This window comes from Bolinopsis microptera, chromosome 9 (genome assembly GCF_026151205.1).
Source record: "Bolinopsis microptera isolate Bmic1 chromosome 9, MBARI_Bmic_1.0, whole genome shotgun sequence".
NCBI classification, from domain to species: Eukaryota; Metazoa; Ctenophora; class Tentaculata; order Lobata; family Bolinopsidae; genus Bolinopsis; species Bolinopsis microptera.
Window position 1 is genome coordinate 12,932,814 of NC_087080.1, and position 25,562 is coordinate 12,958,375.

At 36.7% G+C, this 25,562-nt stretch overlaps 2 protein-coding genes across 3 annotated transcripts; one reads left to right on the forward strand and one right to left on the reverse strand.

The window, feature by feature from the left end:
* LOC134820745 (peroxiredoxin-like) lies at positions 1 to 25,562 on the forward strand. 2 transcript variants are annotated; one of them, XM_063831333.1, is made up of 8 exons: positions 1 to 30; positions 9,755 to 9,861; positions 9,968 to 10,004; positions 10,202 to 10,318; positions 10,517 to 10,639; positions 11,200 to 11,342; positions 24,500 to 24,572; positions 25,286 to 25,562. In XM_063831333.1, exons 2-8 carry the CDS (start codon positions 9,762 to 9,764, stop codon positions 25,335 to 25,337), a joined length of 645 nt encoding a protein of 214 aa, XP_063687403.1. In that variant the 5' UTR covers positions 1 to 30; positions 9,755 to 9,761; the 3' UTR covers positions 25,338 to 25,562. The 2 variants fall into 2 exon arrangements, with proteins under 2 accessions (XP_063687403.1, XP_063687402.1); XM_063831332.1 differs by having other exon boundaries at positions 2 to 30; positions 9,745 to 9,861.
* LOC134820447 (arginine kinase-like) lies at positions 18,158 to 19,568 on the reverse strand. The gene has a single exon (XM_063830831.1). It carries the CDS (start codon positions 19,566 to 19,568, stop codon positions 18,405 to 18,407), a length of 1,164 nt encoding a protein of 387 aa, XP_063686901.1. The 3' UTR covers positions 18,158 to 18,404.

The following is a 25,562-nucleotide window of genomic DNA, read 5'->3' on the forward strand; positions in this document are numbered from 1 at the left end:
TTTCAACACTACTATATAACAAATAATTTGAGGGATGGCAAGTAACAATGTACCCGAGAGGGTGTCGATACGAAAAAAACGTGGAGTCAAGACGAGTCCCCCTAAGGATTCATCTTCTGATAATGTCCCAGTGCCAGAGGAAAAATACTGCCAATGTGATGTTTACATGTCAGAAGAACTATCAGTTGAATGTGAAGCTTGCCAATTATTTTGGCACCTGAGTTGTGTTGGTTTATCTGGCCTTAAAAACGAGATGTTACTGAATCTAACAAACTGGAAGTGCCCATACTGTTTTGTGGCGCCTCATACCTCAGCTGACACTAAGGAAAACGGGGCTGTCAGGGCTATTATTAAAGAGGAACTCCAACATTTGACCCCAGCCCTGACTAACTCGATTAAGGAAGCTATTAAAGGAAGCACAGATAAAACTGTCAACAAAGCTGTGCAACTTTACTCAGAAATTACAGCAAAATCTCAGAGGACAGTAATAGAAGATCTGAGCAACTCCCAGTCATCAGAAAATGTTATTGCTAAAGTGCAGTCCAAGATGCACACTGATGCATTTGAAAGGAACAGAAGGAAACATAACTTATGTGTTCTGAAGGTTCCTGAGAGTAAGGAGAAGAACCCTAAGCAGCGTCAGAAGGATGATGTCTCTTTCTGCGTAGAAACACTCAAGATGAAGAAAGACGACATTGTTAGCTGCCATCGTGCTGGAAAAGTTGATCCAAACAACCATGACTACTGTCGACCTCTCATCATACAGACAGTCGGCGAAGAGTCAGTAAATTTTTACTCTGACTTTGGTAAAGGCTGGAAGGAATCGTCCTACTGGATCAATCAAGACCAGTGTAGATCAGACCGCGAGATTCATTTTTTAGCCAGAAAGGAGAGGAAGAAGAGACAGTTGGAAGCAGAGAAGAACAGGTTGGAAAAGACGAAAGGAGAATCAGTAAAGGCTTAAATATATTTTACACCAATGCTAATGGACTTTTTAATAAAATTGATGAACTTAAATGTATTTTACCAGTATATAAATCTATTGATGTGATTTGCATAACAGAAACTCATTTTAGTAGTGACATATTAGATGCTGAAATTTTTATTGAAGGTTTTACTATGTTTAGAAAGGATAGAGATTTTAAGATTGACAATTCAACCAATATTATAAGTGGGGGTGGTGGTTCTATCATTTATATCAAGAACAGTTGTAATGCTTCTTTAGTAAGCTCTTTTTTAAGTGCACCAGACTCTTTAGCTGTTAGTATTAACACATCTGGTGGATTGATTACTATTTGTTGTATTTATAGATCAACTTCTTTAAATTTAAAACAGAACAATAAATTACTATCTTGTATCAAGGGTATATGTAGTGAAAAGAACAATTCTGAAGCAATCCTTATAGGAGATTTTAATTTACCTACTGTATCATGGGTAAATGGAAGTGTAAATAATAATATCTTTAGTAGAAATCAATTTTTAACTATTCAACAGAAGTATATGGATATTTTTAATGACAGTGGTTTAACATGGTACTTTACCAACGAAACAACCAGAAGACGGCTTGTGAAAGATACTCTCCAGGAGAGCCTCCTTGATCAGGTTTTGTATACAAATGATGCTCTTGTCAACGGTTGTAAGATTGTTTCACCGCTTGGTAAGAGTGATCACGTTGGGATACTTGTCGAACTGGTTGTTTCGCCGAATACTGATAAGAGTCCTAAAGAGAAAACTGTAAAACCTATCTGGGGTAAGATTTCGTCTGATGAATTATTGAAGTTTAGTATGGATAACATTGACTGGGATTATAGTTCTACAAATTATAATGTTCAAGAAATGTGGACTGAACTACATGGTAAACTGGAGGCTGTTGCCACAGCTGTCCCAGCTGCTTCTGTTTATCTCGACAACAGGCCTGTCAAGTTGCCATGGAGTACAACTTCACTTAAAAGAATGAGGAAGAACAAGGACAGAGCATGGGCTGAATTTGATATTAATCCTTCGGCTATTAACTTTAGCTGTGCAAATAGCAAGCAGCGTATTTTTGAGGTGGCAGAAATTAAAGCTAAAGTAAATTATGAAAAGAAGATTACATCTAATTTAAAACAGAATTGTAAATCTTTTTACTCGTATTTGCGTAATAAACGTCAAGTTAAGTCAAGTGTTGTTTCTTTAGATAGAGGAGATGGTACACGCACAGATAGTTCTGCTGAGTCTGCTGAAGTACTTGCAAGTGCCTTCAGCTCAGTGTTTGTGTGTGAGCCACCTGGCCCTCTTCCTAAAAATGACACTTTGGATTATGATAAAGATGTTATTAGTGATTTGCAAGTTAGCAGTGCTGATATTAAGAAGCAACTTTTAAAGCTTAATATTTTTAAGAGTTCAGGTCCGGATGGTGTTCATCCAAAGTTATTAAAATCGTTAGCTTATGATGACAACTTTGTAGAAGCAGTCACTAAATTATTTAAAATGTGTTCAGAAACGGGATCGCTTCCTGAGGTGTGGAAGTCAGCATCCGTTGTAGCATTGTTTAAAAAGGGTGTTAAATCAGATCCTTTAAACTATAGACCAGTTTCCTTAACTTGTATTTTGTGCAAAGTGTACGAAAAGTTGGTGAGGGCACATTTATTGGATTTTTTAGAAGAACGAATATCAAAGCATCAGCATGGATTTGTTAAGGGCAAATCTTGCTTATCTAATCTTTTAGAGACATTTGATAATATTCTTGATATTTTAGATGAAGGTGATCCTGTTGATCTACTGTATTTTGATTTTAGTAAGGCCTTTGACACTGTCCCCCACTTTAGACTTTTATCTAAATTGGAGGGGTTTGGGGTCAAAGGAAAAGTTTTAGATGTTATTAAAGATTTTCTTACAGACAGAACCATGAGGGTTTGTGTAGAAGGACAATGGTCTGAGGTGAAACACGTGTTATCTGGTGTTCCCCAGGGGTCAGTATTGGGTCCTTTGCTATTTATTCTGTATATTAATGATTTACCTGATATAGTCAAGAATAAGATTAAATTATTTGCAGATGACCTCAAGTTGATTGGTAATGCAGCTAACCACAGCAGTGTTGCTGAAGATATTGTAGAACTGGAAGTCTGGGAGAGTATTTGGCTTTTGAAGTTTAATCCTGCTAAATGTAAAGTTGTTCATATTAATCTTAATAGCAACCCTAACTTAAATTATTTAGTAAATGGCGTAGAACTTGAAGTATCTGATCAGGAAAAAGATTTGGGGGTTATTACCCATAGTTCCCTGCTTTGGAATGAACAGATAAAAGCATGTATTTCCAAGGCAAATCGAATGATTTGCTGGATTGTAAGGAATTTGATAATTAGAGAAAAATGTGTAATGATAGCCATCTATAAAGCTTTGATAAGACCTCATCTAGAGTATTGTGTCCAATTGTGGAATCCAGTTGCGGCTCATGGAAGTTGGGGGACTGTTTTGGAGCTGGAGAGCGTCCAGAGGCGGTTTACCCGTCTGATTGATGAGGTGGGTACTCTTCCTTATAGCCGTAGACTGGAAATCCTTAATTTGACAACGCTGGCAGAGCGGCGAATACGTGGGGACCTTATTGAAGCTTTTAAGGTTATTAATGGCTTGACTGATTATGGTTCAGACTTGTTCAGACCAAGCAGATCAGGTCTTAATCTGGTTTCATCCAATAGATGTAGTAAGAGTGTGACAAAGGTCAAGAATCTTCAGTGTTCTTTTCTTCCAGAGCGGGTTGTTCCTTATTGGAACAAACTCCCTTCGGAGGTGAAGAACTGCTTGACAGTTTTGAGTTTTAAAATTGGATTGGAAAGTTTTAAAAAGAATATGATTTCTAAATGTATTGTAAATGACTTTCATTTTTGGAATGTTTCGAAAGAAGTTTTAACAAGAATTGAAGGTACCAGTTATATCAGTAATAAGGAAAAACACAATGATTATCTGTGGTTCCATCCTTATGTAGCAAAGAAACGTTTTATAAATCTTTACTCCACTGGGAAGTATGAATAAATTAAATTTTGTAATGTTGTTTTTATTCATGATTAATATTGGATAAATTATTACCTTTAAATTTGATGGAGAAATAGTTATTTTTCCATGTAGTGTGATGATACTTTGTAGACATTAGTGATGATGTTATGTCATAATTTTTACTTTACTTTACTTTTACTTTAATTATATACTGTTTGACATTTTCTCAATTTTTCCATTACTAACAACTAAACATAACAGTAGTAGTAGTAGTAAATCTTTCAGAGTACGAAATATCTCTTTAAAAGAGCATCCTAGGCACCTTATAGATATCAAAACGCATAAAAAAGAAAACAAAAACATCAACCATCTTCTAACTTCTTCCACTCCTCCCTATCTAAAGCTAAAAATCTAAGGTCTTCGAAATCAGTCAAATTCTTAAGTCTAATATCAAGATTTCTACTAGTCAAGTCTTTTCTAATGACATCTAATAAGTTTAAACATGGTCTACCCCGTCTCCCTTCCATAAAAATATCACAATTTATAGCAAATAACATTGATTGACGATGTCAATCCGTCGAGATCGTTGCTCTGCGAAGCGATCGTCGATGCGAAGCAAGAATGCTAGTTTGCGCGGCGCGTCGAAGCGGCGAAGTCCTCCAACAAATAACATAGAGGTGTATGCTGGTGAGTCTTCCTGTCCTCTTAAGATATGTCCTAACATTCTCCATCGAAACTTAGAGACTCTCACAGACAAGGGAGTGACATAACAACGAGCATAGAGTGCCTCATTAGAAATAACCCCAGTAGGCCATCTGTCCATCTGATGTTGAGGATTCTTCGGAGGTGTTTGCGATGAGCAATATCAAGTTCATTCAACGAAGCTAGTGTTGTAGCCCAGGAGTTGCAGTTGTAGAGTAAAATAGAGACTGCTTGTGCCTCGTAGATTTTGATCTTCCTTTGGACTGAAATCTTGCTCTTCATCCAAACTTTCTGAAATTTACTAAAGGCAACATTACCAAGGAATATTCGATTCTTGATATCCTTAACAGTGCACATCAACGATCCTAAAGTTTTGTTAGAGCGCCACTCTAACATACTCTAAACATAACAGTAGAAACCAAAAATTATTGATTGATAGTCTAATACTCGATTCTCTCAATACACTAGCTGATATACAATTATAGGTGAAAAACAAAACACAAAAGCGAATGAGCCATAGATCAGCAATTAGCTGGGTATATCTTTTACAAACAATAGTTATATATTCAAACAATATACACATAATATAGCAATGACCTTATATAAAAATTCAATATAAAAATTCAATATAAAAATTCGATATAAAAATTCAATATAAAAATTCAATATAAAAATTCAATATAAAAATTCAAAATAAAAATTTTATAAATAAATCTTAATAAATTTTATAAAAACCCTCTAAGCTCTAGACCTAAGTAGTAAAAGAAGCCAATTCACTTTGCTGCATATATGATATAGGTGCTCAGTGTAAAAACCCATTTTGTCAATAACAAATATTAATAGTTTTATACCCTTAGCAGTTGTAACGCGATGCGTTACTGTGCCGCGCCGCGCACTCAATGAGGCTTCTCACAGCGACAGTAACGGGAATTTCAGTTTTCCAACTCGCTAGATCGCGCGGCGAGATGCGCTACTGTGCCTCACCGTGCTGCGATGAATTGACATCGTCAAAGTAAAGTAAAGTAAAATTTATGACATCACATCATCACATATGTTTACAAAATATCATCGCACTATGTGAAAAAATATATAATAAGTATTTCCCCACCAACATTAATTATTTATCAAATTATTATCATTATAAAACAGGATCTTACTGACAAAAATGATTCTTAAAAATATCTTAATGCGGTAAACTGTACCCTTGAAAAAGATTTTCCCAACATCTGTTGCATGCAGCTTATCTCTAATTTCGTTCAATTCATGCAAGTTGTCCATTTGCAAATTTCTACTACTTAAATCACTTCTTAAAACCGATCACAAGTTCATTCTAGGTCTCCCCAATCTACCAATGAATAAATTATCTGATTCAATTGCAAAAGAGAGAGCCGTTTGGACTGGAGTGTTCTCCATACTCCTGAGAATGTGTCCAAACATCTTCCACCGCTGGTGTTCAATACGCTTGGATAACTTTTCAACGTTGTACCGTTCATACAATGCATTGTTGCTTATCATACCTTTAGGCCATTTGATGTTTAAAATGGACCTGAGGTGTCTACGATGGAGTGTGTCCATTTTCTCCATGGTTGCTTTCTTAGGACTCCAACTATTTGAGTTGTAAATCAATACAGATACAACTTGAGCATCGTATAACCTCAGCTTTCTTTCAAGGGAAATTTTCTTACCGGACAACCATACTTTTCCAAAGTTCTTAAAAACAATCTCAGCTAGGATTATCCTTCTTTGAATGTCCTTCTCAGTGCAGAGTAAGGAACCTAGTGACTTGTTACTTCGCCATGGTTCGTTATTAGCTAATGGCTGACTGTTTGTGTCTTTATCAGATTTTTTCGCCAGGTAGAAGGTACTGAATTCAGTTTTACTTTCATTTACTTGGAGGTCCCAGTCTTTGAGAATCTCCTTCACTGTAGGAAGGAAAATTCTCAGTTTCTCGATGTCCTCGTCAGCAAAGTCACAATCGTCTGAATATTCCCTCTCAGTTGGAAAACCTAGTTCTGATACTGGTGGGTTTGGTCTCCCGGATACAGCTCTGAGGTGGTGTAAGGCTGCTGCAAGAATAAGTGTGAATAGCTTTCCAGATAAACTGTCACCTTGAAAGGCTCCGAGTAAACTTTCAAACTCTTCTGACAGTGAGGAGTTAACACGAACTCTAAGGAGAGTATTCGATAGATGGTATTTTCTAAGATTATCAAGTACCACTGCCCATACTCCCTTTATGAGGCTATCAACATTTCAAACCGTGCAACGAGTCTCATGGTTATTCTCCTAAATAAATCAAATACCTTTTTGTTTAATGCAGCCAAGCTTTGGAACGCTGTTCATAAAAAAAAAAAAAAAAAAAAAAAAAAAATTTTAACTTCAAGCAATTGCTTAGAAACGTCCATTAGCTTGATAAAACTGAGAACAAAAGCACTATTAATACAAGCACAGGCAGCTGACTTAAAAGATACTTGGACTCCAAACAATTTTAAATTGCAGTAATCAAGTCTAATTGCAGCGGCGCACACTTACTATTACTATCATGATTGTACTATAGACAGAAAATCTTTCAAATCGATTTTGGGCGCTTTTTAACCATTTGTTGTAATGTTTTTAGATACTAAATATCTAAATTTATAAAATTTTTTATCGGAATAAATTAATTGATTGATATTTAATAATTTATTCGGTAGGTTTATCTGGTATTGATATTGATTATATTGATATTGTTATTATTGAACGAAGCTAACTCTAGACATAGTTAATACTACTTCTTTTAAGAAAGGGACTTGGAGTATAAACGACCAAGTTTGCATAAATTTCTATCCAACCAAGAACTCAGGAGGCAAAGGTGGGTGCGTAAACTTTTGGTCTGCACTCTCCGATCCTGTATCACCCTGGATTCTTCTCGACGTATCTTTGTAAAAGGTATATACCTTCTAGTCAATCTCTTGCTACTCCAAGTCCCCTAAGATATCTGATCTAAAGTTCGTGCTAGTTATATATATAGAAAATATATTTTTGTCTGCTTTAATTGATACTAAATAAAATTGTTGTTTTCTTGAAATTGTTGTTTTCTTGATTGAACTAAGCGAATGTTGTCCTCCGAACAACCAGCATCCTTCAAAACATTGATGATAGTATCCCTTTTTACGGTATCAAAAGCTCTACTCATATCAATACCCATTTTGCTAAATGTCCATTTCTTCCTCATCACAACAGATATGAGCATTCTCTAAGCCCACACAATGTCAGAGCAGCTCCTACCTCTCTTGTAAGCACTCTGCCATGGCATGGTGTAGTTGTCAATTCTACTCTCAACCCGTTTTAAGGCAATTTGAGTGAGCGCGAGCATTTATCAAATACAATATTTAAAAACAATTTTATCAAAAACATTATCCTATTTTAAAAACTTTCCAGTGGAATAAAGATTTATAAAACGCTTCTTTGCCACATAAGGATGGAACCAAAGATAATTGTTATGTTTCTCTTTATTGGTAATCTTGTTTTGCTCTTATGAGTGGGTCAATCATTTATTTTTAATTCTCTTTATTACTGACATAATTGGCTCCCTCAATTCTTATTAAAACTTCATTAGAAACATTCCAAAAAAAGCAATCATTTGTAATACTTATAGAAATCATATCTATCTTATATCCTTCTAATTTAATTTTAAAACCCAAAACTGTCACAGAGTTCTTGACATCCGGAGGGAGTTTGTTCCAATATGGAATAACTCGCTCCGGGAGAAAGGACTTCTGGATATTCTTGACCTTTGTCACACTTTTACTACATATATTGGATGAAACCAGATTAAGAAATGATCTGCTTAGTCTGAACAAGTCTGAACCATAATCAGTCATACCATTAATTACCTTAAAAGCTTCAATAAGGTCCCCACGTATTCGCCGCTCTGCCAGCGTTGTCAAATTGAGGATATCCAGTCTACGGCTGTAAGGAAGAGTACCCACCTCATCAATCAGACAGGTAAACCGCCTCTGGACGCTCTCCAGCTCCAAAACAGTCCCCCAACTTCCATCAGCCGCAGGTGGATTTCAAGTTAAAATTGTCCTTTTCAGACTTTTTTTAACCAAAAAGTCAGTCATGGAAGATCAGATTGATTTGATGCTTGACATGAAATTGTTCTTTGAATTCTGGCGCAGTTTTTGATGCCCTAAAAAATGTTTTTACTCATTTATCTTCAGATCTATTTGACCTCAAAGCCAAACAACAAATTTAGGCACTTTTTTCGTTTTTCATATTTACTGATTTTTCTAAAATTTTGATAGGAATGTGCTAGTGACTTTTTGAAGGGCGCAAAATAACCGCAACTAGCACATTTATATATGAGTTATGAACAACAAAACACCCTAAAATACTTCCCTTTGAAGTTATGGGAGAAAATGTGATTTTTTGGCTTTGCAGATAAAAAATAACCGACAAGAAATCTGAAGAAATCTAAATGTACAGCGTACCACACATGGTACATCACACCTGACAGAAGCAAGGAGGAGAGAGCAGCTTATCAGAAACTTGTAAAGGAAATGATCACTGCTCAGCCAACAAAGTATCATTATATTAGAGACGGCAAGATTTTCAGTGTAGATAAGGTTAAGGTGTCAAATTCAGTGTTTTTGCTATCTATATTTAATTACTTTGATTTAAATGTATGGCTGATGCATGTATTTGTTGATTTCGGCCGATAACGAGGAACGTTTAATTGTGAGTTATAAACTGCAACCGTGATTGTAACTCAAGTATGTGGTGACTTGTGGAGCACACATCGCTGAATAGCAATCGCGAAGCAGGTCTCATCAAGGCTAGGTATATCTAGGGTTTTATTTTTCTGAGGACGCTTTGCCAGTAGTTTTACTTTTTATGTTTTGTGCTACGGTACAGTGTTTCAATTTTTGGATATAGTGCTATGTTCTATTACAGATATCCATATCTATCTAATTCTAATGTAATATTTCAATATTATAGTAAACATTAACCATTGCACGAAAAGCTGGTCCCCAAACAAACATACTACCATATAAATTGACATGAATGTAAATACCTAGCCTATCAAACAGATTTAAATAGGCATTATGGCCAAAGCATTTGTCACCAAGCCTGCTCCTGAATTCGATGTGGCTGCCCTTCTTCCCTCTGAAGAATTTGAGAACGTGAAGCTATCTGAATACAAAGGTTAGTAACTTGAAGACTGCAATTTTATTCCCTATAAACTTTGTACCTGTATTGAAGACATTTCACAATGATTATTGATTGAAGTTGTAAAAAACGTTTTTCTCAGGCAAATATGTGGTCTTATTCTTCTACCCAATGGACTTGTGAGTAAAATGTTTCAAAAGATCATGAGTAGATAATGGTATTTTCATTTCCCTGTTTATGTCAGGTAGAATTAAGAATATTGGAAATTCCGTTGGATAATGACATTTGTATGGACAAAATCGTGATAGATATTATAAATTGTACAGATTTTTACATTTTTACATTATTCATGGATAACAATTATGCCTCTCAACAGTACGTTCGTTTGCCCCACGGAGATTATAGCATTTAGTGACCGTATTGAAGAGTTCAAGAAGTTGGATTGTGCAGTCTTGGCTGCCAGCTGTGACTCTGTATATAGCCACTATGCTTGGTTAGTGAATTTATTTCGTGTGCTACTTCTAACTTTCAATTCAAACTATTCGTCAGTGTTTGCATGTTTGTCCAAAGAACAATAGGCATGTATATTATTTTGATACATAACATAAGTGTTGATGATTAATGAGATATTTACTAGAATTGTGTCTCCAGGTGTTGTTACAACCTATTCACTACCTATATATTATAACAGGTGTGACCAGTCCCGCAAAGCTGGGGGACTAGGTAAGATGAACATTCCCCTGCTTGCTGATGTGACACACTCGCTCAGCAAGGACTACGGGGTCTACTTGGAGGGTGAGGGATGCTCTCTCAGGTCAGCTTATTATATGAAACTGACTTGATAACATGCAATGTAGTTCAAGAGTTGTAGTTCGAATGTATTATACCGGATCCAAACATAGAAAGTCAACTTGTTGCTACTGTTGTTTAATATTTATTATCCTGTTCCACTGCGCTCTAGTTTAGAACCAAGGGTTTCTACCCCTGCTGAACCATACATACCATGACAATGTACATATTCAGTTGCTTAAACATAGCACATACAAGCCCACCCTTGGCAAGGCCACCCTTGGCTTTTAATGGACAAATAAATACGAGTTTTATTGACCCAATCCTCGCCGTCCATTAACAATCTAATTATACGCTATAAGGTAGTCCACACATTTACATTAAGGTACCAGCATCTTGGTTTGTGGTGTTTATTGTGCACTACAGTACCCAACATTCAGCCTCTTACAATGTCCGCTATTTTCTGCCGTGGCAAATTATCGTCTTCATAGAATACAGTCAGAGTACGCACAGTTCGGCCAGCTAAAAAACAGTTCATTATTTAATAAAATGCCGTCTTGAAATTAACTCCTTCTATTAATTCAGGGGTCTGTTTATCATCGACGGTAATGGTATCCTGAGACAGTCCACTATTAACGATTTGCCAGTAGGACGATCTGTTGATGAGACTCTGCGATTGGTTCAAGCCTTCCAGTTCACTGACAAATACGGGGAAGTGTGTCCTGCAGGTACGTGGAACTTATAACAGCTCAATTGGGTTAATTACTTAAATAAATAAAGTTACCCTTAAAAATATAGTTACTTAAATAAATATAGTTACCTATATAAATATATGTATACTCCTTCTGTAACAGCCAGACAACCTCCGTGAAATAAATAGATCATTAGTGGTGTAATTAGTTTATATTATCTATTACCGACTGAGAAGTAGTCGTAGTTGTCATTAAAGAGATTAAGTAACATCTTAACTTGATGAACTATTGTCACCTGGCCAACCGGCATTCGGCAACCCCCCTAACATGAACAGTTAACATTACACAAGCCATGTTAGGGAAAGATAACACCGACTTCCGTAACAGTTAACTTTAAAGATATGTACAATAATGTAATTTATCGCGCCAGCGTGATACGTTAAAGATACCAGCACCTCAGTACGCCCCCTAATGACATTAGTTATCCTCAATGTGACCACGTACTCCGAATCAGACCACATCACATGAGCTGATTTCGTTTGCTCGTCATGCTGGGTCATTTTATGAAGTGGGTGTACCACTATCTGATTACATGGCGAGGAGAGCTAGAGAGAGAGAAGGAGTATCAAGTAATTGTTAAGTTAGCTGACACAGAACAATCAGTACTCAGTATCCCGCACAACACATTACTGGGCGTGAGAGGTTCAGCCGCATTTGCTGCTCAACGAAATGCGGCAAAATGCGGCAGATCCCCTCCCGTGCTTGCACCAAAGCTTCTTGCTCACAGCCACAGAACAATACTAGCATGTTTTAGAGGAAATTAGTCTACTAATATTATTAAAATATTATTAAAATACAGGGTGGGCCAAAAGTCAGTGTGCAAACGTTGGGTCTTATACCTCCGCCGTGTTTTATATTTGAGAGCTGTTGCTTTGCAAATGGCATACTGTACTTACTGGTTCGAGGATTCCGTCGTCAAAATTTGAAAATTCGAATATTTTAGACCACGCCCATTCAATATTAAAACACCTATATTGTTTTCTCTGAACATGCTGAACGCCTAATATTTTCAGAGACGGTAGATTATCAAATGTTGCATATGATCTGAAAACATGAGGCAAAACAAATTAGAAATGACGAAGTTATCAAGCATTTTGTGTATCTCGTTAACAAAATTGACTGGGTGATTATGTGACACCGTGACACGACACCTTAATTGGGCACCCTTAACAATTCCCATAATGTTTAACGGGGTAGTTAACGGGGTCACCTTATCACGTGATTAGGTAAACCAATCACCTGATCACACGTAATGAATAAACTCGTTATGCTTCATATCTCGGTCATCTGAGAAGCTCTTTCAGGACAAACGTAATTCGAATGGCCAAACACAATTCAATAACATTTAGCTTGATCCGACTATCCAAACCATCAAATAAATGTGAAAATGAACCTCCATTTGAAAAAAATGAACGCGAATATTTTTCGAGTTGACAAATTCCTCGAACCAGTGGTGGTACTAAGTCATACCAGAAGGAAGTATTTCAATTGGGCACTCAGTGACTGAGCTATTAAGGCCAACGTTTGCACACTGACTTTTGGCCCACCCTGTATTATTATATATACAATATGTTATCCATAGTCAATGAGGGATATCCTGCCTCCTGGAGCCATGCTCACTATCACTAATCACAGTTACATTATATATCTAGACGGTTATTATGATTATGTTATGGTAATAATTATATTATAATTAGGTTATAATGACCTTATAAGGCTTACTCAACAACCAGTTCTCAGTGAAGACTGTCACCACATTTCTCCTTCTAGCCCGTGACCTGTGTACCCAAGTTATTTGTAGATATAATAATGTATAACTGAACAATGATCCTGATAATTATGTGTGATTAATAATTATGTGTACAGTCTCACAAGATGTCTAGAGAGTTGTCTCGCCAGGGTGCAGTATTAATTATATCCCACCAGTCTTGTTACATCTGGAGTTGTAGGTGATTACACGGTGAAATGGAGTATCTGATAATAACGAGGAACCCTATCCTCAATTTACAAGGCTTCTCCAGGGAATGCAAAACGGTGCGGTAAACCCTGATATCCGCTTAGTCGAGAGGTGCTGTTTCGTGTTCGCATAATATTTAGTTCACATTTAAAACTATGACTTGTGGAAATACAGACTGTCTGACAAATAGGGCAGACTAAAGTTTGACTACACACTGCACAGTGTATACTGAATACTGATTACTGTAAACTTGTTTGTGCGGATTATTGGCTAGATGTTGTGTACAATATGTCTACACGAATGATCTGTACTCTGTAGTCCGTGCTAATTTACATCGGTCTTGTCTGGCGATTCAGTGTGGCTCCAACATGCGGTGGGGAGTGTGAGAATTACTGAGGTGTGATTACTGAGGTGTGATTATAGGAGGTGTGATAAAGGCTGTATTGTAGGTGTGATTTGGACTGTATTGTTTGTATGTGCCTTGTGAACATATAACTTAAAGGATTTCTATCAAATATTATCTTTCAAATATTCTGTATTTTAAATATCGTAATATAATGAATGCTGAATAGTTGTTAAGATTTTATTAAAGATAAGGCAAATTGTTGTATTCTAGGAGAGCTCGAAAGGTCGCTTTCAGAATGGTTAGGAAATATTTAAACGGCCAGGTAGCGCAGTTGGTTAGAACGCCTGTCTTACAATCGTTAGGTTGCGAGTTCGAAACCCACTGACTGCCTGGTCGTGGGGTGAGCGTCGTCGACGTTCAGCTAAGGATCATGAGTGGTCTATGCAGCCCCCCGGTCTACTCAGCCGAATACTCGAGAAATCGGGTGTGAGGGTTAAATGAGGAGCTGCACATTGCAGCAAAGTCTCGGACGAAGAAAGTATGGTACACACTACCTTAACCGTCACTGGCCAAAAAGATCCTTCGGCTTCCTGTAATTGGCTGGTTGCACTTGTGTAACATTGTGGCTGTTGGAATACACCGAAGTAAAATAAGTGTCTAGATAAAAAAAAAAAAAAAAATTTAAAACCTTTTTAAACCCTAGATACATATTTCAATCTCATCAAATCACTCCGATAGTCGATACACTATTCACATTGTGTATTCACATTACGTTAGACGAAAATAAACCAATATTAAGGGGGCAGGGGGGGGGGGGGTCTTCATGGAAATTTTCTCAAAATCGACTTTTTAGTTGTTTCTGATAGATGGAAGTGATATCTATCAGATGCTTTTAATCCGATAGAAAAATATTGCTCCTATCAGAAATTATCGCCGGTAGAAGGTCAGCGCTTGTGTGTAGTTGTATTGCGCGAGCGATTTTTGATCGCGTGCCCTGGAAATCGAGTCTAAAAATCTATCTCCTCCTACATTTTTTGAGCAATCACCCTCAAACTTTCAGGATATGTTCTAGGGATCATTTAGAAGAGATTGTCCGGGCAAAATTTTGAGATAGGCCTTTAAACATTTTTTATTCGATTTTGAAAATCTTGGACCTGGTTTTTTGACGATTTTTCGAGGTCCAAGATTTTTAAAATCGAATAAAAAATGTTTAAAGGCCTATCTCTTCTAAATGATCCCTAGAACATATCCTGAAAGTTTGAGGGTGATTGCTAAAAAAATGTAGGAGAAGATAGATTTTTAGACTCGATTTTCAGGGCACGCGATCAAAAATCGCTCGCGCAATACAATTACACACAAGCGCTGACCTTTTACCGGCGATAATTTCGGCTAGGAACAATATTTTTCTATCGGATTAAAAGCATCTGATAGATATCACTCCCCTCTATCAGAAACAACTAAAAAACCGATTTTGAGAAAATTTCCATGAAGACCCCCCCCTGCCCCCTTAACCAGATTCCATTAAATCAATATTAACACAGCGCCTTCATGGCAGAGATGGAATGCGAGCTTTACTTACACATCAAGATGACGTGAGGATGCTAAATTCACTTATTGTATCATATTATTAGTGCTGAACTTATAACTATACATTATTAGTTCTACTCGGTAAAATTATGGTGTTGCACTTCTCAGACCTAACGTGGCGAAAATCTACACAAAATCTACACAAATTTATGGCGAAAATTTGGTAGCTTTTCTCCTACATCCCATCCTGAGTGAATTGTAATCCAATATTCACGATATATCTCCAAATTAGATCATATCCTGATTTCATTAGTAAAACTAGGTTATCCACACAAACCCGTTATAATGCGTTGAACGTATATTCTGATTGGTGTAAGTGAAGACGTATGATGTGTTGCTAGGTGACTCTACTTCTCTAACGTGATCAGAACAGTGGATTATTACGTGAAACATTCTAGAATAACCTGGAGGGAGATTATTTATTCTATTCTAGAACAAGGTGTTCTTCTATTGGGAGTCCTCTAAGAAGAGTTGATTAACTGCGGGATTAGAATGGGACTGTGGAATTGTGGTTACCGACCAAATTGGTTCTGCTGAAGATATCACTGGCTTAGCCGCCATTTTATTGCTATAGCACAGTACTCTAGCACTATAGCACAGTACTCTAGCACTATAGCACAGTACTATAGCACTATAGCACAGTACTCTAGCACTATAGCACAGTACTCTAGCACTATAGCACAGTACTCTAGCACTATAGCACAGTACTCTAGCACTATAGCACAGTACTCTAGCACTATAGCACAGTACTCTAGCACTATAGCACAGTACTCTAGCACTATAGCACAGTACTCTAGCACTATAGCACAGTACTCTAGCACTATAGCACAGTACTCTAGCACTATAGCACAGTACTCTAGCACTATAGCACAGTACTCTAGCACTATAGCACATCACTATAGCACTATAGCACAGTACTCTAGCACTATAGCACAGTACTCTAGCACTATAGCACAGTACTCTAGCACTATAGCACAGTACTCTAGCACTATAGCACAGTACTCTAGCACTATAGCACAGTACTCTAGCACTATTATAGCACAGTACTCTAGCACTATAGCACAGTACTCTAGCACTATAGCACAGTACTCTAGCACTATAGCACAGTACTCTAGCACTATAGCACAGTACTCTAGCACTATAGCACATCACTATAGCACTATAGCACAGTATTCTAGCACTATAGCACAGTACTCTAGCACTATAGCACAGTACTCTAGCACTATAGCACATCACTATAGCACAAATGAGCCGACGCGGACGGTCTCTGAAAGGGACTATTAACCGCATTTAAAGGCGTCTATAGTGCTATAGTACTGTGCTATAGTGCTAGAGTACTGTGCTATAGTGCTATAGTGCTAGAGTACTGTGCTGGGGGTGATGCAACGTCAATTAATGTCAGTATTCCATAAAAACCCCAAACTGACATTGACATTAATTGACATTAATTGACATAAATTGACATTAATTGACATTAATTGACATTAATTGACATTAATTGACATTAATTTGTCTTGAAATTTGAGATTATCATTATTTGATAAATATTCAAGATATTCACGTCTATGTAAGTTAGACCGGTTTAAAAAAACAAAATGTCCTTGAATAATTATGAGTATGTTCTTATCTGTTGATCCTTAGGTTCAAAGACCACCAAAAAAAATTTCAGCTTCCAACTTTTCCATCTTCGGTCCCCACCGGCCACGCCCATATTTTATTGGTTTCTTATACAGGTAAAATATCTAGAATCGGCTTTTTTAGTATGAAGGAGTACTGTTAGCTGTTTAAGATTCGTTATTCAAATATAAATGTCATGAAGGCATTTCGTTTAATGTGGGTTTTAAGTTCTGATGATGTTGAGAACCACGCCCTTGGATGGCCACGCCCATTTAAGAAAATTAAATTTCGGAAAACCGTATTATTTTAGTTTTATTGTTTAATGATCTTAATTTTTTCACATTTCACATTTCCATATGTGATAGTAGTGAATAAATTGATAATATAAACGTTCTTAAGTGCTAAAAATATGGTAGAACTACATAATCTTTGGTCGAAAAATATCGTGTCAATTAATGTCAGTATTCCAAAATTTTGCAAAACTGACATTGACATTAATTGACATTAATTGACATTAATTGACATTAATTGACATTAATTGACATTAATTGGCATTAATTGACATTAATTGACATTAATTGACATTAATTGACGTTGCATCACCCCCAGCACAGTACTCTAGCACTATAGCACAGTACTCTAGCACTATAGCACAGTACTATAGCACTATAGACGCCTTTAAATGCGGTTAATAGTCCCTTTCAGAGACCGTCCGCGTCGGCTCATTTGACTTCAGCGCTACATCTGCATTATACCGCCCAAAAACTCTGGGCTGCATAATATTACACTGGTTTACACTGGCCGCTCTGTTACACTAGCCTAAATGTTAGACAGATTGACCTGTAATTTCATGAACATTTATCCTTGAAACTCTGACACATCTTAATGGCTCGCTAATAGATCTTCGTATGTTACATTGCTGCTATATGACCGGTTTTTCTTGACCAGACAAATTGGTCGTTTAAATATCACAAAGTTGTAGATTAATAAAATGTCCTGTGGCAGACCACGAGTGAGCTAACGTAGTGTACTTGCTGATTAAATTCTTGTGAAGTCCACCAGCTTGACTTACATTATAATTTACCATATGGTGGAATATTTAGACAATGAAATGGTGTTCGTGTGATTGGCAGACTTCAAACAATATTTGATTAAAAGATTGGTTTGTTTGAACTTTTTAATGTCTAGTGGGAGTCGTGTACTTATTGCTGTTTTTGATTCCTAAGTAGTAAATTGCAAAGACTTCAAGTTTTCAGAAAGTTAAAAAGTAACGAGTAACTTGAGTAGGTTTTTTGAAAATTTTGTTTCAAGTTCATAATATTATGATGAAACGATAAAGAAGTACATAGTTACATTTAACAATTTAACAAATCAAATTCACATTTCACTTCAATTATATCAACGTTCCTGAACAACTTCTAATTACGTAAACTGTGGCGTGAAGAAATATGCAATCAGTCACAATTAGGTGAGGTGTCTGGGAAGTATGAGCAAGTTTGTAACTGTATATAACAATCTAACAAGTAACATTCTAGAACATATTGTGTTTCTTCTGCAACACCAAGTCCTCCAAGAAGAGTCTGTTAACTCCATCTATCATACATTGTACAAGTTCAACCTCGCTGTATCCTAGCCTGTGCTTGTTGGAGATATCGTAGGTAATCCCCGTTTGTCCACCGCTCTCTCCGCGGGTACCTCTGGGTTGCAGGTTCAGCTGCTCACACCGTGCCTCCAACTTACCTGGGCCCTCTTTCGTCCAGCCTGGTAAGTCCACGTGCACAGATGCGCGCATGCCTGTACCAAGATTTGTGGGACAAGAATGCATGTAGCCATATTTGGGGTCGATCAGAAATTCCTTGCCCGATGCATCTTTTACAGACTTGCCGACAGCTTCGATTCCGCTAGCAAGTCTGGAGAATACCTCTTTAACATCGCCTCCCTTCTGCATTGAGATGATTCTTGTCTGGTCCTCCTCGTTTACCCACACCAGGAAAGTCTTGTCCTTGTTATGATAGATACCCCGACCCTCCGGCCAGTCCCTCTCCATCCCCGCTGCTATCAGGTTCCTATCTCCTGAAACAAACAGGAAGTGGTCATCCACCAGCTGCTGTCTCACTGCCTCGTCCATACCTAGCAAAGGGAAGTAGTTACCACTCAGTTCTCCGTCAAGTGCCTCCAGTGCGTTCTTCAGCAGTCCCTCTAGCTCCAACCTCTGTTCTCTGGTGATCCCGGGAGACAGACCAAACCCGTTGAAAGAGCGTCCTACCCTGATTCTAGTGGAGTGAACTGGAGCGGCTGGGTTGATGGTGCCTCTGATCTTTGACACGTCCATGTCGGAGGTATGAGTAGCATCAGGTCCGATACCGTGGTATTCCTGGATCAGGGGGTCGAACACCAGAGCAAAGTCCTTGTAGGAGTCAGCATCTCCCGCGTAGATCCCGCAATGCTGGTTATCAAACTGAACCGCGCACGCGATGGCCTGATCAAGAGTGAACCCTGAGGTTTCTGTCTTGATGTTACTGAGCTTGTTCCATTTGTCCAGAGTCACATGTTTAGCTACGAGAGAGTGTTTAGATTTGATGTCAGGGAAGGGTTTGACTGGGGGACTGGTGTCTCTGCCCACCAAGTAGACTAGTCCTAGTGTTCCTGCTGCTGCTGCTGTACCGTACACTACCTTGCTGTACTTGCCAAACATCCTGTGCAGTGCAGCTTGTTAGTTATTTTAGTTATTTATGAGTTAGCTTGTTCTTTAGTTAGTTACATGTTACATTTTATTGATTATATTTTTTACTGATAACATGTTATTGATTATATGTTATTGATGGATTTGACTAATTTCTTCTGTTCTTTTTACTGGAAAACTTGTTGTATTGTCAAGGCACAACATATAACTAAACCGTGCTACATTAATTGCAAAACAGACACTGCACTGTACAATGTATATATACACACTGTGTACAGTTACATGTTCTCACATCACACTCGGGTATATGTGCACATTTTCACTGAAACTCACCCTCCCATACAAGTGTTAGTTTTATGTTTTTTGCAGAAAGTATCGCTGTAATGGCCTCTGTATAGTCTCCTATAATATGTACCCTATCCTTATTATACAATTGTTATATTACAACTGTTATATAACTGCAGTTTAATTTAATCTCAATTGGTTTACAAGTGTAACATTTTGATACAATTAGGACTTCATACGCAAATGAGTTCCCATAAACTTCCACTGGCAAAGTATTTCATGGTGTGACCGGTGTGACCGCTTAATTCTTATTTGTTGGTAATCTTTTTTTAATTTAATTAATTGGGCACTGATACAAATTAATCCAACTGCCTCGCGGAATGGTCATAAAATCGTAAAGTACAGTCATAATATGTACAGTATTTTTACCTTTAACTGCCAACTTATCTCCTATAATATGATATAATAACAGATCTCAGTTAAAGTTTTGAAAAAAACATGAGGTTAAATAATTATTTAACTTTGTCCCACCATTTCAACAGAACAGGCTATACTAACACTATCGAAAATACAAAAACTGAACTGAAGAAAAGAACAACTCACCATTAGAAATAACATCTCTTGTATCTATAACAGTGCTTATCAATTGTGCTTGTTAATGATGTTTTAAAAATCTAGCAATCGGCACTAGTATTTTGTTCGTGCACTAGCTTCGCCGTGCTTAACAACGACCACTCCACGAAAATTCCAGAATAATCAAAATTACTTTGATTGTACAGCCATCCTGTCAGAACAAGTAAAGTTTAAATCTGAAATCATTCAATTATTACTGATTAATTATGATTGAATTTTCTGAAATTTCTTACCATGGTGGAGGGAGTTCATAAATCAGTCAACTAAATTCACACCTTCTGAGCTTCTCCCTGATGATAATATATAAGGAAGCACTCACTGAGCCCTGCTCTCACTCTGTCTACTGTCAGTTATCTTTAATTATTCAATTATATCATTAATTAATTAATTAATTGTCACTAATTAATTATTCAATTATCACTAATTAATCATGTAAAATAGTGGAGCACAGACCGGCTGTATGGCTGATAATTGTTTCCTTACGCTAATTATTTGCTGTTCATTTCTCTCGTTTGCATATTTTGAAGTCATCAACTTGGTTACTTGTTCCTTAGTCTTAAGTTATATATACTAGCAGAAACCCGTCTAACCCTAAAGTGGTGTCAAGATAAAATAATATTTATTTATGTTGTGATTTTACACCATTTGGAGGTCCAAATTTCCAAACTTTAAACCTAAAGTTCTTATTCCTTGGCCAATTTTGTATTTCTTCATACTGGTCAAAAGGCAATAAAAACATTCAACCCAACCAAAAAAGTTTCGATGGTATATCTCTCACGGTTTTCGCGAAAAGTTGTGTTAAAGTTGATGTCGTGGTGTCAGTAAAATGGTAACAGATTATATACATATATAATACAGTCCCATAACTCTTACCGTTTTCTTGATTAAACCGCACACAAACACACATTCTGGGATTATTAGTATTGACAATGGAACCCTCTTATAGAGCCTAGAGGGTTCCTTGTTTCGCAACTTATATTACCATCACACTTATTAGTCAGTTCATTAAAATTTGGATCATGATCCAATTAATTCGCTGGAAGTTAAATTCAACATTACTCTACTATCAAATTTCACATTGCCCAACTACTCAAAGTGATGCATCACATGGAATTCAAGTTCGGCACATTTGCAAACAGCCCACGAATTTAATTTTTCACATTAATCAGTTACGATTATTACAGAGCAGAGACGAATAACCATTAATTGTAAACGTATACCTGTTAATTGTGTTCGTTAGACACATAAAATATATTTGTTCATAATTTATGTAATTATGTCTCAAATATTTATGTGTCCATTGTCTCATTCCAAGATAAGGGCATTAGTACCCTAACTACCTTTTTACTATTACCGTGTTAGATAATAACCCCCTCTGATTGGACAGCCGTGAAATGCTGTGTCCTGATTGGTTGAACCAGTCTTTTATTGTCCTCCTTTGTGTGTAGTTTAGCGTGTTGAAGTCCCTATGAATGGTGGTGTTAAATGAGAAAAGTTTTGTTAAAATGAGAAAAAGTTAAATACTAATATACATACGGCCGGGACTTCACTATCGCAATTGAATTGCAAAAGCATAAACAGTGCAAAAGTTAAAGCTTGTTCAGTCGAAACCGACCGCATTAGAGTAAATTCAATTATGAGCGCCCATCACGTAATACGCATCAAATATATAGTAATACTTAATAGGCTCCACTGCCAAATTACCTAATTATGTACAAAGCAGTAATTAGGGGAGCTGTAAATGGGGAGAATGTGTGAGAGAGGGACAAAAAGTGAGTCACTTTAATATCACATTTGCAGTACAAAACCATCAATTAAACCACTTACCACCGGCCGATTTCAAAAACCTTAATCATTTGGCTTTTTCGGCACTATATCGAAAAAACCAGCCCCATAACTCTTACCGTTTTCTTGATTAAGCCGTTCGGAAATTACCCACAGACAGACAGAAAAACACATGTACACAGATTTACTGGGATTATTAGTTTTGATAGTATAGTAGTAGAGGGCGGGGTAAAAGCTACCCTTTCTATTCTAGTGACTGATATCCGGGTTGTACCTAAGAGTGTGACATTCCTTTTGGTTCTGTAGATTATGATGGTAAATTTAATCTTGGATATCAAGCCATTATTGAGCAATCATTATGCCGTTGCGTTGGGCGGTTTTGTGTCTGCTGTTACTACATGTTTGATACAAGATAAGCGCCGCTCTAGGATGCTAGGCGGTTCTTTTGTAGCTTAAGTAATTACAGGAATTACAGAAAATTATAAGATAAAGCCCTAGAAACCATTAACGAAAATTCTCCCACCACTTTGACTTGGCCGATTAAGACAAAATTGGGTTTTAGCCTACAGTTGCTTAAAATGCATACAAGTCGCAAACAAGGAAGATAAACGCAACCTTAGGACGCTAGGAGGAGGATTAAGACTCCTCGAATTTATATTAGTCCAATTTTGTGTTTTAGCTAAAGAAATTACAGGAAATACAGAAAATTAAAAAGTAAAGCCGTAGAAACCAAAAATAGAAACTTTTCTCAGCATTTTGACTTGGCCGATTAAGACAAATCGGGTCGTAGCCTACATATATGTATTAAAAATTAATAGAAAGCGTGAACCTTATTCGCTGAACAAGGAAGTTTCAAGTTTCCCTAAGAATTCTTGTAAAAACTTGTGCCACCCCCTCCCCCTCTCTGGTTCACTGTATATTATAACTAGTCAGAGTATGTAGGAATATAGGGCTGCTGGAATGTGGAGTGTAAGCTGTGCTAACCCCCTGTTACCCCCACTGACAAACATGCTTCATCAAAGTCACATACCGCAAACACACATGTTTCATTAATCATACACAAAGGTATAATATCTTAACATAGCTGTGTGGCAGCTTTACATCTAGCAATGTGATATGGCTGATAATGTAGAAATTACTGATAAATGATAATCTCCTGCTGCATATCAGTATTTTTCTTATTTAGAATTTATCGTTTCAAGATTTATATTCTTCACATTATTGTGTAATGCAACAGTAGTTTTATAGTTACTACTTTTATTTTTGCACATCCGTAATGTTAAACACACGCTTGTTAAACTGATAACTAACTTGTAACTGTTAGTATAGAGCGAGAAAATTAAAGGAAAAATTAAAATACAAGAAATAAAGCGTAATATTTATAATACTAGTGTTTTTGAAACTATAAAAAATATAAAATATTACCTTCTTATATTGCTTCATTCACGTTAGTTGTTTAATGTTCACTAAAGGTCACTGTTAAGAATATATAATATTATACAGTACAGGAAAGCTTTCAAGCTTCACTTCTTAACTGTTGACAAGATATGGTTTGTTTTATAAGATCATACGTCTCTTTTTTATTATAAACTCAATTTTCCGATAATATAATTATTGTTCCTACTTTTTTTATAATATAATATTATAATACTAAAACGGAAGTCACATACTAAGTCCCATACTAACGTGTGACTTTAGCTTGTACCCTGGAACTCTGATATAATGTATTTTTAAACCGACAGTGTACGTTGTTAGAGATAAGCTGAGTATTCAGGGAATCTAAACCTCAGACATTATGTAAATAATATGTAACCTAGCACCTCACACACACTACACAAGCCTGTAGATATATCCCCGAAATATGTAGAAGTTACAGTTATTGGAATTCGGAAGGGATAATATATGGAGGGTAGCCAAATAAGAGGTTGTGAAGTCATATCATAACAATGAGCTACTGCTCACAATCACAATACTCTGTCCCATTATTGTTCATCTCGTACGGTTACACTGAACTAGGTTACGGTAACAGCGTAATAATAGGGCGCTATTCCTTGAGATTACAATTCTTTTAGATTTCCTAACACTGGATTTTTAGAATTCCTACGCGTACGATAGCAACCAAATAGTCCTGATCATGTCACGTTTTTCTGCAGTATCAAATTCGAATTTCTGAGTAATCCCAATAGTTACCAGAATTTCAGTTAATGATTCGAGGAATTCTAAACATGTTATTTTTGCAGGCTGGAATCCAGGAAGTGACACAATCAAACCCGACGTACAGGGATCCAAAGAATACTTCGAAAGCAGCGAAAAGTAATGAACTTTACAGTTTACACCCACCATTGATGACTGGACAATGTTGATAAAATCATTATATATACTTAACCAAATCGTTAAATTAACTAGCTCCTAATTGTTGTTAATGTTTTAGGAGTTTCTTGTTGTTTAGGAATAGCAGTTTCCATATATCCACGTGACCACCAACGAAAACACTAAACAGTAAACAGTGACCAACGTCCTTGTTAATTTATTGCTAGATGTCATGAAGTTGAATCTTGTAGAATTTCGTTACATATTATTTTGTTGATATTTTATGTAATGAACTGTTTTACTTGTTGGAAACGTCAGCGTTTGTCTCCTCGGTCGCTCGAAAATGTGAAAAGTCTGGGCTAATCCAATCATACATTGTATTGTAAATGGCTTCTAAACGAGTGAAACACATTACAAACGATTTAAAATTCTTTTCATAAGGCAATTCGAAGAATCTTTCGATCGACCGATTGCGGTAGCATTAGGGATAATCATTCACATTTTACGTAAGTCAAGCTAGGGGGTCTGGAAAAGATTACGTTGGTGTAATTTCTACACGCCAGCTATGTTTAACGTGGTTTACAGAGAGGGATCTAAAGTAGGCTAACTTAATATGTGAACGATCCTTTTTAATCCTGTACCTGGCAACACGGTACAGGATTATTTTAAAATGACACCGATACATTCAGTAAATTGAAACAAATTCCCCTATCCAGAAAACAGGTCAGCAAAGGTTACCCTCCTGCTAAAAGAAACAGAATGGAATGAAGATCGCGGAAACTTGACGACTGTATCGAACATTTCAGAATTTTTTCACGTATATTAATTTATTATTTTTGTTTAAATTTGAAGTATGATTATTCCAATCTAAAATGTTCAGTACTGGACGTTATTTTTAATCAAATTAATTTTTTCTTTATATTAATTTTTAGTTTATCACAAAAATTATAACTTATAATTAAATATATTTTAATATCAACAGCATTTCAGCAA

What these genes read in the sequence shown, in the direction of transcription:
- LOC134820745 (XM_063831333.1), top strand. Translation starts at nt 9,762, where the DNA reads ATGGCCAAAGCATTTGTCACCAAGCCTGCTCCTGAATTCGATGTGGCT. An exon ending in TTCTTCTACCCAATGGACTT is followed by an intron (nt 10,005 to 10,201) that starts GTGAGTAAAATG and finishes GCCTCTCAACAG; the next exon opens with TACGTTCGTTTGCCCCACGG. An exon ending in TACTTCGAAAGCAGCGAAAA is followed by an intron (nt 24,573 to 25,285) that starts GTAATGAACTTT and finishes TCCCCTATCCAG; the next exon opens with AAAACAGGTCAGCAAAGGTT.
- LOC134820447 (XM_063830831.1), bottom strand. Translation starts at nt 19,568, where the DNA reads ATGTTTGGCAAGTACAGCAAGGTAGTGTACGGTACAGCAGCAGCAGCA.